The sequence below is a fragment of the Pteropus medius genome, unplaced genomic scaffold, assembly GCF_902729225.1.
Source record: "Pteropus medius unplaced genomic scaffold, Ma_sr-lr_union100, whole genome shotgun sequence".
NCBI classification, from domain to species: Eukaryota; Metazoa; Chordata; class Mammalia; order Chiroptera; family Pteropodidae; genus Pteropus; species Pteropus medius.
Window position 1 is genome coordinate 147,727 of NW_024354550.1, and position 15,750 is coordinate 163,476.

A 15,750-nucleotide genomic window follows, 5' to 3' on the forward strand; every position below is an offset into this window, starting at 1 on the left:
ACAAGAGAAACTTTATAATTTATTTTTTCACACTTGATATATGTGTGCACTACTAAATTACAGAGAAATTGTCCTTTCTAGAAGCCAACTTTACAACTAACAGATGAAAAACATAATTTTTATTAAATAAAATACACTCATGTATTTAATATATTTCAGCTTTTAATCTAATTTTTCAGAGTTAATCTATTTCAATAAATATTTAATTCTGTGTTAAATATTTATTGAATTCCTAGTACATACCAGATGTTGGACTAGATACCAAGGATTTAAAATTTCAAGTGGCAACCTCCGCCTTTAGGATGCTGCTTTTGGATCCTGGGACAGAAACGTTCAGCCACATGCAGTGCAGTGTTTGCTGCCTGTGTTGTGTTCTAGCTGTGTGTGGAGAGATCATCTCCGCTGACTCAAACCTGACTATTTGTAGATGTCCAGTACCATCAGAGTTTTTTCTTATAGTTCTCCTGTAGGTTTTTTGATATATGCTGTCATCATACACACATTCAGACACACCTCCCTGTGTCCCCTCTTAACCACCTCCTTCACTTCCTCAAAAAAAGCTCATTTGGAACAGCTCACTGATGACCGTCATTTGTGAAAAAAAGTATAAAGTCTATTGAACAAACACACACACACACACACACACACACACACACACACACACACACTCCACCGCCCCCACCCCCACCCCAGTACCTGGTAAAGTTGGAGTAACTGTAGAACTCTCTGTTTTCACCCCATGGGCATGTATTGAGTAGGGCCTCGTGGCCATGTTTTTAAAGATAATGTTAACTTTGTCTCCAACATCTGCATGAAGTTGTGGACCTGGAAAGAGTGAAAAGGAAGAGTGGCTTATATTGTGTCAGATTGGAAGTTCTAACTCAGTAATGAAAACAAAGATCAGGTAATGTTTTTAGTATTAAGGGCAGGAGGAGTCTGGGGGAGGTTTTCTCTCTACTCCTGTGGCTTCATGCTGTTATACTCTTAAATTTATACCTGTTCCCAGAGGATTCAGAATAAAAACACTAGTAATGGCTGCTTTTACAGATGGTACCTCTCTTATCTAGAGCCCTATGGAGGTTTTAGCCTGAAAGTCCCCTGCAGTATAATGGCCTAATCATGGTGAGTTAGCTGTACTCCATCTCTGGCCTGGAGTCAAGATGTAGCACTTGCTCTCTCATTGCTCAACATTTGGACTTCCAGGCCTTCAGGCGTGTGAAGAAATGGCAATCCTGCATTTGAAAGAGTGGGTAGGGCTATTACCTTCTTGTTTCCACCCTCCAGCCAACCTTAGCTTGTCTCCTGTTTGGGAGAATTACTGTGACCCAGTAGCAATGCCTGCTGCCTTGGGTGTCTTACTCCTTGGGGTGAGGATAACCAAGCCGCAGGGAACTCTACTATTGGAAACAGTGGCCTTGGGACTGGTGTCCCCTGCACTTGACGATTTTTAAGAAAATTCTCCAGGCCAGTGTTGCTCATATTCTTAGACATTCTGTCTTAAAATGATTCCTGAAAAATTATAGGCAACTTTCCTCCAGCTTTGTGCAAGGTAACACTTTTTTCTTTCCTTATTTCCTTGTAAGTACTCTTTTTCTTGGAGTTAATCATTTACATCTTAATTTTAAAAGTAAATATCGATGATTTATTTTGGAAGGGTGGAATAACAGGGAAAATTTGGTTAAAATTTCTGGAATTTCACCAAAAGTACAGGTATCAGTTTGATAAAACACCAAACATTTCCAATTTCATTGGTTTATAGAATAATACATTGTTTCTAACAGAAACAAGTAATATTTTATTATGCCATATTCTTTAGTAAATATAGGTTTCTGATTTATTGAGTAACTATTATTTTTATTTTTTGAAGATCTAATTGGCTTTATTAAATGACTCATTAATCAGGCAGCATATCATCTAGCAACTAGAAGAATTCTCCTCTTTTTTATTTTTAACTGAATAACTTTGATATATGAACCAAGAAAATTAAACTCATAAACATGACTGTCACTGCACGTGGCAGTGTATCACTAACCCACACCTGATGAATTGGAGTTGTTAGAGTACCTAGAATTCCCAGATGTTCTTCTTCAGCTTTTCTCTCCACTGGAACTTGGAACATGCTATCAGTGTATTGCAGATACACAACTTTCTTGTACTTTGAGCCTATGAAAAATTCTTCCTTATCGAAAAACACATTTGAAACACTTAAAAAAAAAAAAACATGTACAACTAATATTAGTATTTGTCTTAATGAGTGGAAGTTGACTTTAAATTTTCAATATTGAATAAACATAGTTTTTATTTAAGTAATTATACTAGTTGTTAATATCAGTCTTCCATTCCAGAAAGAAAGAATAAGCCTTTAAAAACAGACAGGTGTGGTAGAAAGTTCATCTAGCTAGAAGTGGAGCCATCTGAGTCCCGGCCCTGACTCTGACACTAGCTAAAATGAACTCCAGCTAGTCATTGCCTATTAGAGACTCAGTTTCTTCGTCTCTAAAACAAGGTATTAGATGAGATCATCTAAGGTTTCTTTATAACTAAAATTTTATTGGTTCAGATTTCACCAATGAAATGTTCTCTCATTACTGCAGTATTTCTGGTTTACAGGAACTGAAATGGCCATGTTTTTCTAAATGTTCCTTTTACCTAAATTTTTTATTGACTCCTAATGGCTCCTATAGCCTTTAGACTGTTTTGCCCCAATCACCGAAATTACCTTTTACTCTATTACAACTGCACATCATACTCACCATCAGTCAAACTAACCAACTAACAATTACTTAGCTATAGGTTGCCAGTCATGTTGCGTACTCCAGATGTGAACTCATGCCCATCCCAGTCTCTCAAATCATATCCACAAAGTTAGTGCATAACATGTGAGATGATAGAGAGAAAGTGCTTGGAAAAGTACAAAAGGGCTGACTAGAAGTGGAAGTGATATTGCTCAAAATGAAATATTTATGAAGCTCCAATCACCATCTTTAACTCACACTGAACTTATTTTTATATTTTCATAATGTATTTGTTATTGGTGATATTGGCCCATATTTTCCTGTAAGTTCTTAAAGGGCAGATACCATATCTGCTACACTACCCTCAAGAATTTAAAATATTCTTCCATGCATAATAGTTTTAAAAGTGTGAAATAACTGATTACTAGATTAATAATGAAATCTTTAGAGGAAAGATAAGATAAACAGCAAATTATTGGTAAAGGAAATAATAATTTAGCTCTGAATTTAGGCATCGATTTTGGTTTAAGTTTGAAAATCAGTAACAAGAGAAGGGCACATGAATGTGAGAAGACAGTCCAATAGAAATAAAAGTAAGATGAGTGACTACAAAGAATCAAATGAGATAAATGGAAATTTTCTTGTGAGAAATTGAAAGAAGCTGAAATTAATGAAAGGATTCCTAGGAAACATTTTGTTGTTATTGTTTAATATAACTGTTTTATTGCAATTTAGCATAATTCTTATTTCTCTGAAAGAGAAACTAAAAAAAAAAAATAGAAATCAAAATCTGGAGAATTACTTTTGCTCTTGTAAATGATGCAGCTCCTTTTCCCATTCCCTACTTGGAGAATAATCCCATTCCACCTCTACTGCTGCGATGTAATAGGTCCTCTCGCCTAGGTATAAGTTTGGATTCTTGGACAACTGCCTGCATTGGTTCACAGTGTAATTTTGCTTCATGCCACCTGTGTAGTGATCAGTTGTGAGGCACTCAACATCAAAAGTCCCTGGAAAGGTAAACAAGAAAGCATGTCACTCCTTTGCTTAGTGCCTTCTGTGGCTCCTCACCTCACTCAGAAGCAATACCAAAGTCCTTACTGTGGCCTGGGTTAGATGATCTGGCTTCCCACACCTCTGATCACATGGCCTACCTCTCACTCCGTTCCAGCCACAGAGGCCTCTTTGGTGTTCTTAGAACAGGTCAAGGAAATGCCTGCCTCAAGGCCTTTGCATTTGTTGTTTTCTCTGTCTAGAACACTTCTTTCCAATATATCCACATGGCTCTTGCCCTCACTTCATTTAAGCCTCTCCTTAATTGTCACCTCCTTAGAGAATCTTTACCCAACTCCCCCCATCAGCCACCAGCCCCTTCTCCTGCCCTATTTTTCTTCATAGTACTTATAACCATTTGATGCTTGCTTGTTGGCTGTCTCCCTCCATTAGAATTTGAGCTCCATGAGAGCAGACACTTTATAACTCTTTTGTTTACTGTTGTATTTACACTTGTCTAATGAATGAAGGAAAAGATGACGCTGGACCTGTCTTACATTTTAGTGGCACATGACGAACCAAATAAAGCCTGAAGTACGTTAGCATACTTTCACATTTTGATTAAAATTCTTTCTTTTTTGTTTTAGTTTGTTTTATTAATTCAAGCTAGGCCTGTAGGTTTCTCTGAATTTGCATGGCTATAGTTCTAGTATAAGATATTCAGTTGCAAACAACTGACAAGCCAACACTACATCTAGGCTACAGAGAAATGATGAAAAGTTTAGTTGCAGACCACTATGGGAATCATTTCCTTCCTGGTCTGTTTTGCTAGCTATCTTTAAAAGGACTATAATATATATATATTATATATATATATTATAATATATATATAATATATAATATAATATATATATAATATATATTATATATTATATATTATATATATAAATGCCTTAAGGATGTAGCTTTGTGGAAATGGGAAAAATCACAGTCCACTATTTTGTCACTCCCTTCCCTCCCGCTAACAATCAGGAAATGGACCTATCTGGCACATAGCTGTTAGTGGCCTAGACTTGTTCTTCCAAGGGAAGGAAGGGAGGCTTGGAGAAGAGATGAACTTATCACCCAACACAAGATTTTAAACCAAAGTCTCACGAATTGATCCACTATAGACTTGTCTTAACTTTAAAGAAATACACCTTCAGTGTCAGGCTGCATGAAGAGTGTAAGACTTGTTTGAGGGAAGAGGTTTGCTGTGTCTCTCCTTTCTCCTTTTGACAGATATGTGTTTCCTGAGAAATAAATCCCATGTACATCGGCCTCATTTCCAGCACTGAATAAGTACCACACGACAGAATCTCCTTGGCACATATTGAGACCAGGCTGATTCCCGTACATAAATCCATTCATGGCTGTAAAAGATGGAAAATAACATTTTTAAAGTGAAGTGGATTACCTTATGTTCTACTACATGACAACCTCCCAGACTTTCCAGAGCCAACTTTGTTTATTTAATTCATTCAGGCCTGTCTACTCTTTTATGTGTCAGGAGTGTCTCAGCAACTCCTGGCCATACCCAGCATCTCCAGAACAGCCCCAGGTCAAAATGAGCAGAGCTGAATGCAGGGTTCTTGAAGTTCTGTGCCCTGGAAATCTTACTGTTCTCCCCAGCTATCCACTTCTCAGTTCTCTCACAGGTCATATTTGTAAATACCCAAGTATACAAGCAATAATAGCTTTTCTTGGGCACTGTAGACTGGGAATGGATTCGTTGTCCTAGACAGAAAATTCTCTGACTCATCTTGAATAACAGGGCAGAATGTTTGCAGGAAGTTTTCTCTCACTGCTATTTGAATACTCTTTACTCCTTCAAAATTTAAAAATGCAAAATAAAAAGAAATATTTTAAAGATTATGGGTAATGTGACTAGTATCGATCTAAAAAATGTTGGTCTGTAACACAACTTCACATTTTTTTCTTCTTGCTACAATGATTTTCACATGTTGTCTATTAGTGGTATGGGTGTTTTGAACAATTAACTTACTGTCCCTAAACCCTAACTACATTTTAGAATTACACTAGGAGCTAAACATAAATCTGGCGCTAAGTTTCAATTAAATAAAAATCTCTGAAGGTTTTCCTGAGTATTTAAAAAATAGTTTAGTTTTTCAAAGTTCTCAAGTGATTCTACTGTGTAGTCAAAGAGTGAGAATCATTGAAGTTCATTGAGAGCAGAGACCATATCTTTCTTCATTTTAAATAATAAAATGAACTTGTCATTTTTAAGCCACAGATGAGAAAAGCATCTAATCCAGTAGTTTTCAAATTTGAGCATATATCAGAACTACTTAGAGGGTTTGTTAGACAGGTTGCTGGCCCCACAGCCAAAGTTTCTGATTCAGTAAGTCAGGGGTGGGCCCAAGAATTTATATATCTAATAAGCCCTGGGTGATGCTGATGCTGCTGATCCAGAGGTCACATTTTAAGGACCACGCATCTAATTTACGTATTTTGTATGTTTTATCCTGAGTGAAATGAGTAACTGACCGATACATAAAATAATCAATGATATTAAACTCGGATCACTATTACACTTAATCATTTATTGAAAATTGATCAATGGGCACAGCTATTGGAATTTTGATATAATTAAAAGCATTCCATGTGCAGTTCTGAAATAACTTGATAGATTGGTGGATGATACAGTACTTACAGTGCATCTTATTAGATTCCTGAAAATCTGCATCTTCCTTATCCACTTGATCAGGTGAAGTTGTAAACATTTTAATATTATCATCCAGGAGTAAACTCTCATTCTCGTCAAACACTGTGGGGAACAAATAGAACTCCTTGTCTATGTCTTTCTGTAAATCAAAACAAGAACAATGAGGTGAAGACAGGATAAATAAAGCAGAAAGACTTCCATGTACAAAATACTGTTTGTACACACACTAAAGAAGGAATAAAAACAAGTTTCCATTCTTCTTTGTAATCTGGATACTCCAGTTGACTACCAGAGTTTTCATTAGTATCTGTGTACTGGATTTTTGGTTCAACATGATAATCTAAGCCCCTCACTGCACCTAAAAGTTCTGACTCTTCTCTCTCTACACTGTCAATATTAATTGAACCCACCAAAAACAATTGTTAAAAAGGGGTGGGGGTGTGTGTCTGTGCAAGAAATCAGAGAAAGTGCCATCCATTCATGAAAACAAATTCTTATAAGGCAGAAGAATTCTTAGAAGGCAGACCATGTGAAAGAAGATAGAGAAAGGAATCATCGTTTCCTTGATGGGAAGAAATAGCCTGCCAAGTGAATTGGAACAGGAAGTCACACAGCCTCCAGCCATCTGGACAAACATTTTCTCTCCCTTTCCCTGTCCCTAGTGAAAAACAAGGAAGTAGAAATGCTATCTGGTCTATGAAATGATTCAGAGGTTCAGAAGAAGATACTCAGTCTAAGGAGTCAAAGCATATGAGCCTCAGAGGGCAAGTTACTCCTTCAAAGAAGATAAAATTTTAGAGATTAATGCATGTCTTCTTCCTTGGGTTATTTGTGTTTTTTTGTTTTTTGTTTGTTTGTTTGTTTTCAGATCAAAAGCATGCTTATTGAATTTTAAAAATCCAACTAAAGGAGGGATCTGAAGGTTAGATTCTGCAGAAAACTGAATCAGTGATGGTGATGATCTTAAGAAAGTTCCCATAAATCAGAAGAAAAGATTCAAGATTAAACATATACACAAAAGAATAATTTTAGAGAGAAATTATGAAAGGAGAAGATATAATGATAATAAATAATAGTGGAAATATTCACCATTGTAAAAGAAAAAGTCTAGAGTATTCAGATTCAAAAGCTTCACTGAAAACGGAAAAATTAGTAAGAAAACTATACCTAAAAATGTTCTGGTAAAAATATTGTATTTTGGAGATAGGCAAATTTCTACAATGATCCATTTAAAAGTTATCAGAAATGTTGGACTTCTCTAGTACAAAATATGTCAGAGGAAGATGGAGCAGCATTTATATTTTTGAGGGGAAAGATTACATTACGAAAATTCTGTACCAGACAATAGACAACAAAAAGATATTCTAAGATGTATAAGGGTTCCAACAGGAGATTGCTACAATCACTTATATACTAACTTACAGAGAAAACTTCAGTGAAAAGATTACAGGTCACATTTTCTGATCAACAAAACTAAAAAGTAATAATAAAAAGACAAAAAGTTAAAAAAAAATGTAAAAGTTAATATTTGATCCAGATAAGTCCTAGATCAAAGAAGAAACAAAAAGCATTTAGTAAATAAAGTATTTAGTAAATAATGTCTATGAGAACATGAGTCATAATGTATGAAATACAACTAAACATATAAACTAATAGTCTGAAATGCTTTTCATTTTAAGCAAAACAATAAAAAATGTTGTAAATATCTAAATGTTTTAGAAAAATAAAATGTGAAAAAGAAAAATTAATAAAGACAAAAAGCGGAAATTGATAAATTATAACACAAAACAGCTAAACTGAAAATGTAGTCATATCAATAAAATACACAAAACTCTGACAAGTCTAATAAAAAACTGAGCTAGAACCCAAATATTCCACATTAGGAATGAGAAAGAAATATAACCACATATCGAGAGAGAAAAAAATTAAGACCACTATGTATAATAAATGTGCTAGTTGACTTAGAAGGAGGCACTTGAATAGACTGCTATCCATGGATGAAATAAAAACTGATTAAACCATAAACAGCATAACTAACTACTTCTTAGAAGTTACAAAGTCAAAATAATTTTACAGCAGTTTCTTTCAAATTTCTATGTAGAAAATGGTTTCCTATGTATTGAAACTGTTCCAAAATATTAAAAACATAGGAATCTCCCCAATCTTCACTAAATAAGTTGGAAATATTCCAATGTTTTTAATCCCTGAAAAGGTACACTTAAACTAGTATCACTTATGGCTTCGATGAGAAATTCTAAATAAAAAGCTATCAAATTAAACATAAACATATTGAAAAAAACACCATGCTCAAGCAATGTTTTTTTTCCCCAGAAATGCAAGGATGGTTCAACATTAGAAAATCCTTAATGCAGTTGATCCCACTTATAGGTCAAAGGAGAAAATAAATGAGTTCTATATATCTTTTATTGTTTTATTAATTTTATTAATAATTTCAAGGAAGTCTAAAAATAAAATTTTATAAAATTAGTATTGTGGCACTAGCTGTTTCTTTTACTTTCCCTTCAGATCTTTGCAAGGCTTCCTCCTCGAAATTTAGATGTCACTTCAAATATTACCTCCACCTTAACTAAACTAGGGTTTCTATTCACTATCACATTACCCTACTTTGTTTTTTAAAGACATTTGTTACTTTCTAAAGTTATATTTTTCATTTTTTTGTGTTTGCTTATCTCCTCTCATTCCTGCCCCCTCCCTCCCTCACCACTCTTCTCTCTACTATACCACACACTAGACTATAAACCCTATTAGAACAGAAAACTGACCTGTCTTATTTACCAATTAACAGTGTGTCTAGTACAGGATGTTTTCTGAGCAGCTCAAATGAATTTAAATTTATAAAAAAAACAAAAAAATCATTTACAGTAAACTAGAAATAGAATAGAAAAAATACTAATAGCCAAAGTCATACTTAGCAGTAAAATAATAAATATGTTCTCATTTAGATCAGACACTAAACAAGGCACTCTTTCACATTATTCTGAATATTCTATCTACATGGCTAGTAAGTGAAAAAGCCAGAATGAGGACTTTTAAAGCCCCCTATAGACCTTCCTATGTGTGACTCCTTCATTTGCAAAATGAAAATAATGAAATTTGTAGAGGATAAAATTTACATTTTAAATATCAGCTCATTGAGTATCCGTTTCTCCTCTGCAAAGAAAAATAGGAATAACAACATTTATCTTCTTGGGTTGCTGTGAAGGCTAAATTAAGTAATATGTGTGAAAATGCCTGGACAAAGTTCAATAAACATTAGTCTCCTTTTATTCCTTCCAAAGTAAGCACAAGATCAAAGGGTGGGATCCAAAGGCAGAAAACCATTTTTTTTCCAGTAACATGTTTAAAATTTTTAAATGATGGCATTATCACTTACGATAACCAAATAAAAACTAGGTATAAACTAACAAAAAATATCAAAAACCTATATAAGGGAAACTATAAAATACTCTTTAGAAACACAAAAATAGACTTTAACAAATGGTAAGACATATGTTCTTGTTTAGGATGACTCAATAATAATGTCTATTCTTCTTAATTTAATTTGTATATTTGAGACAATCCCAACAAAACATTGACAGCCTTTTTTTTTCTTCTGGACCCAGGTAAGTTTTTATAAGGCTAATTAGAATAAGTAAGCAAAAATAGCCATTAAAATGATAAATTAAAAAAAAAAAAGGTGCAGTGAAATTGAGCTACTAGTCGTTAAAACATATTATAAAGACATTATAATTAAAATAGTATGATATTGGTGCATTAATAGAGAAGAATAAATTAGAATAGAAAATCAAGAAATAGACTTAATTGTACAAAATTTTTAGTATCTAGTAAAGGCAGCATTTAATTCAATTGGCAAAAGTTAAACTTTTTAATAAATGGTGTTGAAATAACTGGATAGCCATCTAGAAAAAGATAAATTTGATCATTTCTCAACTGTACACTAGGATAAATTCTAAGTGGAACAGAGATTTAAATGTGAAAAATAAAAACATAAAAAGTACTTAAAAGCAGTATGGGTGAATTCCTTTATAAGCTGGGAGATGGGAACACTCTCTTAACTATGACTCAAATCTATGAACAATAAAAAAAAAGATAATAGGAATGAAAATTTTACATGGCAAATAACAACATCCATAAACAGCAAAAAGGCAGATGACAACTAAGAAAAAAATATTTACAACCAATATCTCAGACAAATGGTTTCTATTTCTAATATATCAATAGCTTTTAAATCAGTTAAGAAAATAATCATCTAGAAAAATGAGCTAGAGATATGAACAGTCATATAAAAGAAGTTAAAATCATTCTTAACCATTTGAAAAGATGCTTGACTACTAGTAATAAGAGAAACAAATAAAAATTAGGGATAATATTTATAGCCTATCAGATTGGTGAAAGTCACCAAATTTGACAATATAGTTTGGAGTAAGACTGTGAAAGAACAGATAATCTGACATATACCTGGTGGGAATAGGATGCAACACAATTCTTATGCAAGGTAATTTGACAATATCTAGCAAAATCGTATGTGTATTTATCTTTTATCCCAGCAATATCACTCCTAGGAGTTTCTCTCAAGGGTATGCTGGCAAAAATATAAAAAGACATATGAACAAGGCGACCCATTGAATTGTATTTGTAAGAGCAAAGACTAAAAACCACCCAAACGCCTGTCAAATAGTGGACTGATTATATAAACTGTACGATGTCTACACAATGGAGTAATAGCTACTGTAAAAAGTAAGAAATATCTTTATATATTACCATGGAGGGAATTATAGAAAATATTGGTAAGTGGAAAAAAGCAAGTATATGAATATACACGCATACATATATTTTTATTTAAAAAAATTAAAAAAGAATTAGAAAACAAATCAATAACATTGAAATCTGGAAATCAATACAGAAAAATCAATGAAACTAAAAGGTGATTTTTTAAAAAAGATCAATAAAATTAATAAGCCTCTAGCCAGGCTAAGGAAAAACAGAGAGCATGCAATTTACTAATATCGGAAATAAAACATGGAATATCACTACTGAGCCTTATGGACATAACCTAGAAAAATGGAGCAATTCCTTGAAAGAAACAATTTGCCAAAACTCACACAAGAATAAATAGACTATTTGTATAGGCCTATATCTACTAGAGAAATTGAATCAATAACTAATAACCTTTCAAAATGAAAGTACCAAGCCAAGAAGTGTTCATTGGTGAATTCTACCAAATGTTTAAAGAAGACATTATACTAGTTCTCTACAATCTTTTTCAGAAGATAGAAGCAGAGGGAACACTTATCTCATTCTAAAATGCTAGACTTACATTAATAGCAAAACAAGACAAAGACATTACGAGAAAAGGAAACTACAGAACAATATCACTAATAAACATGGATGTAAAATACCACCCAAAATATGAGCAAATCAAATCCAACAATGTATAAAAATAATTATATACCATGACCAAGTGGGATTTATCCCAGGTATGCAAGGTTGGTTCATCATTCAAAAATCACTTAATGTGAGCCATCACATCAATAGTCTAAAGAAGAGAAAATCACATGATTATATCAATAAATACAAAAAACAAAATCCAACACCCATTCACGATTAAAAACTCTGAGTAAACTAGGAGTAACGGAACTTCCTTAACTCGAAAAATATCTACGAAAGAATGACTGCTAACATTATACTTAATGGTGTGAAACTAAAAGTTTTCTCACTAAAATCAGGTACAAGACAAGGATATCCCTTCCTACCAGTCCTTTTCAACATGATACTGGAAGTCCTAGCTAATGCAATAAGATAATAAAAAAAGTAAAAGGCATGTAGATTGGGAAGAAAAAAATAAAAATGTTTTTGTTCACAGATGACATGATCATTTATGTAGAAAATCCAAAAAGATCAACAGAGAACCTCCTGTAACTAATAAACAAACAATTATAGCAAGGTTGTAGTATACAAAATTAATATACAAAAGTCAATCATGCTCCTGTATACCAGCAATGAACAAGTAGAATTTGAAATTAAAAATAATACTTTTTATATTGACATCCCCCCAAATAAAATATTTATGTATAAATCTAACAAAATATGTACCAGATCTATATGAGGAAAACTATAAAACTCTGGTGAATGAAATTGAAGAACTACATAAATACAGAGATAGTCCATATTTATGAATAGGAACACTCAATACTGCCAAATTGTCAGTTCTTCCCAACCTCATCTGTAGATTCAATGCAATTCCAATCAAAATCCCAACAAATTATTTGTGGATATCAACAAACTGATTCTAAAGATTATATGAAGAAACAAAAGACCCAGAATAGCTAACACAATATTAAAAATCAAAGTTGGAAGACTTCCCAACTTCATAATTTATTATAATACTACAGTAATCAAGTCAGTGTGGTATTGGCAAAATAATAGGTAAATGGAAAGAATAGAGAGCCCCGAAATAAATTTAGTCAACTGATATCTGACAAAAGTGCAAAAGCTATTCAATGAAGCAAAGATAGTTCTTTCAATAAGTGATGCTGGAACAACTGAATATCCACATACAAAAAAAAAAAAAGAATCTAGACACAGACCTTACGCTCTTCATAAAAAGTAACTCAAAATGGATCACAGACCTAAATGTAAAGGCGAGTCACAAAACTACTAGAAGAAAACATAGGAGAAAATCTAGATGATCTTGGATATAGAGATAACTTTTTAGACAAAACACCAAAGGCACAATCCATGAAGGAAAGAATTGATAAACTGGACTTTATTAGAGTTAAATTTTATGCTCTGTGAAGATAATGTTAAAAGAATGAGAAGATCAGCCACAGACTAGGAGAAAATATTTACAAAAGACACATCTGATAAAGGCCTGTCATCTAAAACACTCAAAGAACTCATAAAACTCAATGTTAAGAAATAACAACCCAATTAACAAATGGGCAAAAGACCTTAACAGACACTTCATCAAAGATACATAGATGGCAAATAAACGTATGAAAAGATACTCTACATCATATGTCATTAGGGAAATGCAAATTAAAACAACAATAAGATACCACAGCACACTATTAGAATGGCTAAAATGTGGAACACTGACAACACTAAATGCTAACAAGGATGTGGAACAACAGAAATGCTCATTCATTTCTGACAGGAATGAAAAATGGTACAGCTACTTGGGAAAAGAGTTTGGCAATCTCTTACAAAACTCAACATATTCTTATCATATGATTCAGCAATTGGGCTTCTTGGTATTTACCCAAAGTAGTTGAAAATTATATCTACACAAAAACCTGCACATGGATGTTTATAACAGCTTTATTCATAACTGCTAAAACTTGGAAGTAACCAAAATGTTCTTCAGTAGAGGAATGTATAAATAAACCATGATACATCCCGACAGTGGCATATTATTTGGTGCTAAAAAAAAAATTGAGCTATCAAGCCATGAAAAGACTTGGAGGAAATGTAAATACATATTAGTAACTGAAAGAAACCAAACTGAAAAGGCTGCATACTGTATGATTCCAACTATATGACATTCTGGGAAAGGCAAAACTATGGAAGCAATAAAACACCAGTATTGCCAGGTACTGGGGGGTAGCGGGAAGGGAGAAATAGGAGCACAGGGGTTTTTCAGGCATTGAAAATATTCTGTATGATACTATAATGATAGATACATGTCAGTATATATTTGTCCACACCCATAGAATGTTAGCACCATAAGTGAAATGTAATGTAAACTACTGACTTTGTCTGATAAATGGTGTGCAATGCAGGTTTCATCAATTGTAACAAATGTACCACTATGGTGGGTGATGTTTATTAGGTGAGGCTGTGGGTATGTGGGATAGGGAGTACGTGGGAAATCTCTGTATTTTATCCTCAATTTTGCTATAATTTTTTGTGTTCTAAGAAAACTGTCAATAAAAAAATAATAATAAATAAGTAAAAGAATAAGCTATAAAGTAAAAAAATGAGCTACCTGTTGTGAGGAAATAGGTAAAAAGGGAGAAAAAATAAATACTAGATTTCTTTAAATAAATTTGATGTTGGAACCAGGTAAATATTTTATATAATTATAAAATAATATTACAGTTTTAAAAGCAATTCCTAAACAAAAAAAAAGAAGTAAAATGAGTTAAATAAACTTGTGTATCTTGTGGGTGACAAAACAGCCAGAGAGGAACTGTTCCAAGTGACTTTAAATCTGTAATTTGACTAAACATCCCTAATGGAATCTACTCTACGGACAAAAGGGGCTACAAACAAATCTGAAACTGTTTTCAGTAATTATGTTGTGGCTGCAGTATTGTATTTGTGATTATGAGACTGTCATATGTATATTATGGGATGAATTGAGTGAATATTTATTTTGGTATCATTGAGAACTAAGATTTCTCAGTGCAGTTGAAGGGAAATACAGATGTAAGATCAATGAAATTAAGTAAAAACAAAACAAAACAAAACAAATCTGGAGAGCTGAATTGAACAGAGAGTATCAGTATAAATTCATGATGACTTTTATCTTAAAATTTTTTTTTCCCAGTTCTTCCCACTGAAAAGGCCTAGAAACAATGATTAATCCAATTGCAATGAGCACCGTGAGTGCCCAGATTGTGGCTCTAAAAATAATTGCATACTGAAAAGAACCAGGACTTTTTGGGAGAAATGGCTGATTCCAGGTATGTAATATGAACTGTGCAATATGAACCTGAAATACTTTTTTATACTAGAAAGCAAAGAAGCTTCAAAGACTAAGTTTATGTAAAAAAGGTTAAAATAGAGGGAAAGAACCAAGCACTTTTTATTCCTGTCTTACATAAAGGGAAGTTTCTGTTATTAGAACTAAACCAGCAAATAAAGAATGAATGATAGAATCAGAATATTACTATTGTGAAATCCTTGATTAGTTTATGAATCTAGGAAATGGTTCTCAGTGGCTGATAACATCCCTAACTGAGAGACAATTATGTAGTATCTACTCCCTGATAGAAGTACCCAGTACCACACATGAAGTAGTATTACAAAAAAAGAACGAAAAACAAAACAAAACAAAATAAAACTACCCTGAATCTGATCAAATCTGTAGCTCTAGCCACTGCTTTATAGGAAACAGGGGGAAAGAGAAAGAAACATGTTAAACAACACCACAGGAATGTAATCTTAAAATTTAGATGTGGGAAACTTCTGTAGGATAAATGATTCTCATAATAGAAAAAAAATGCAAGAAAATAATCTTGAGACATATCAACTGATTGTAATGTGGGAGTT

The 15,750-nt window shown here is 33.2% G+C and overlaps 1 protein-coding gene across 6 annotated transcripts in view; it reads right to left on the minus strand.

The window, feature by feature from the left end:
• Positions 1-15,750, minus strand: part of CP (ceruloplasmin) — a 58,359-nt gene that overhangs the window by 21,031 nt on the left and 21,578 nt on the right. For all 6 annotated transcript variants that reach the window (XR_005651214.1, XM_039855141.1, XM_039855138.1 and 3 more), the window contains exons 10-14: positions 6,442-6,592; positions 4,928-5,140; positions 3,538-3,745; positions 2,065-2,204; positions 697-825 (exon numbers count right to left, since the gene is read on the minus strand). Coding sequence is in view for 5 of the 6 variants with exons in the window: in XM_039855141.1 (XP_039711075.1) it covers positions 697-825; positions 2,065-2,204; positions 3,538-3,745; positions 4,928-5,140; positions 6,442-6,592 (841 nt within the window). In the remaining variant the exon portion in view is untranslated. The remainder of the gene's footprint in view (positions 1-696; positions 826-2,064; positions 2,205-3,537; positions 3,746-4,927; positions 5,141-6,441; positions 6,593-15,750) is intronic.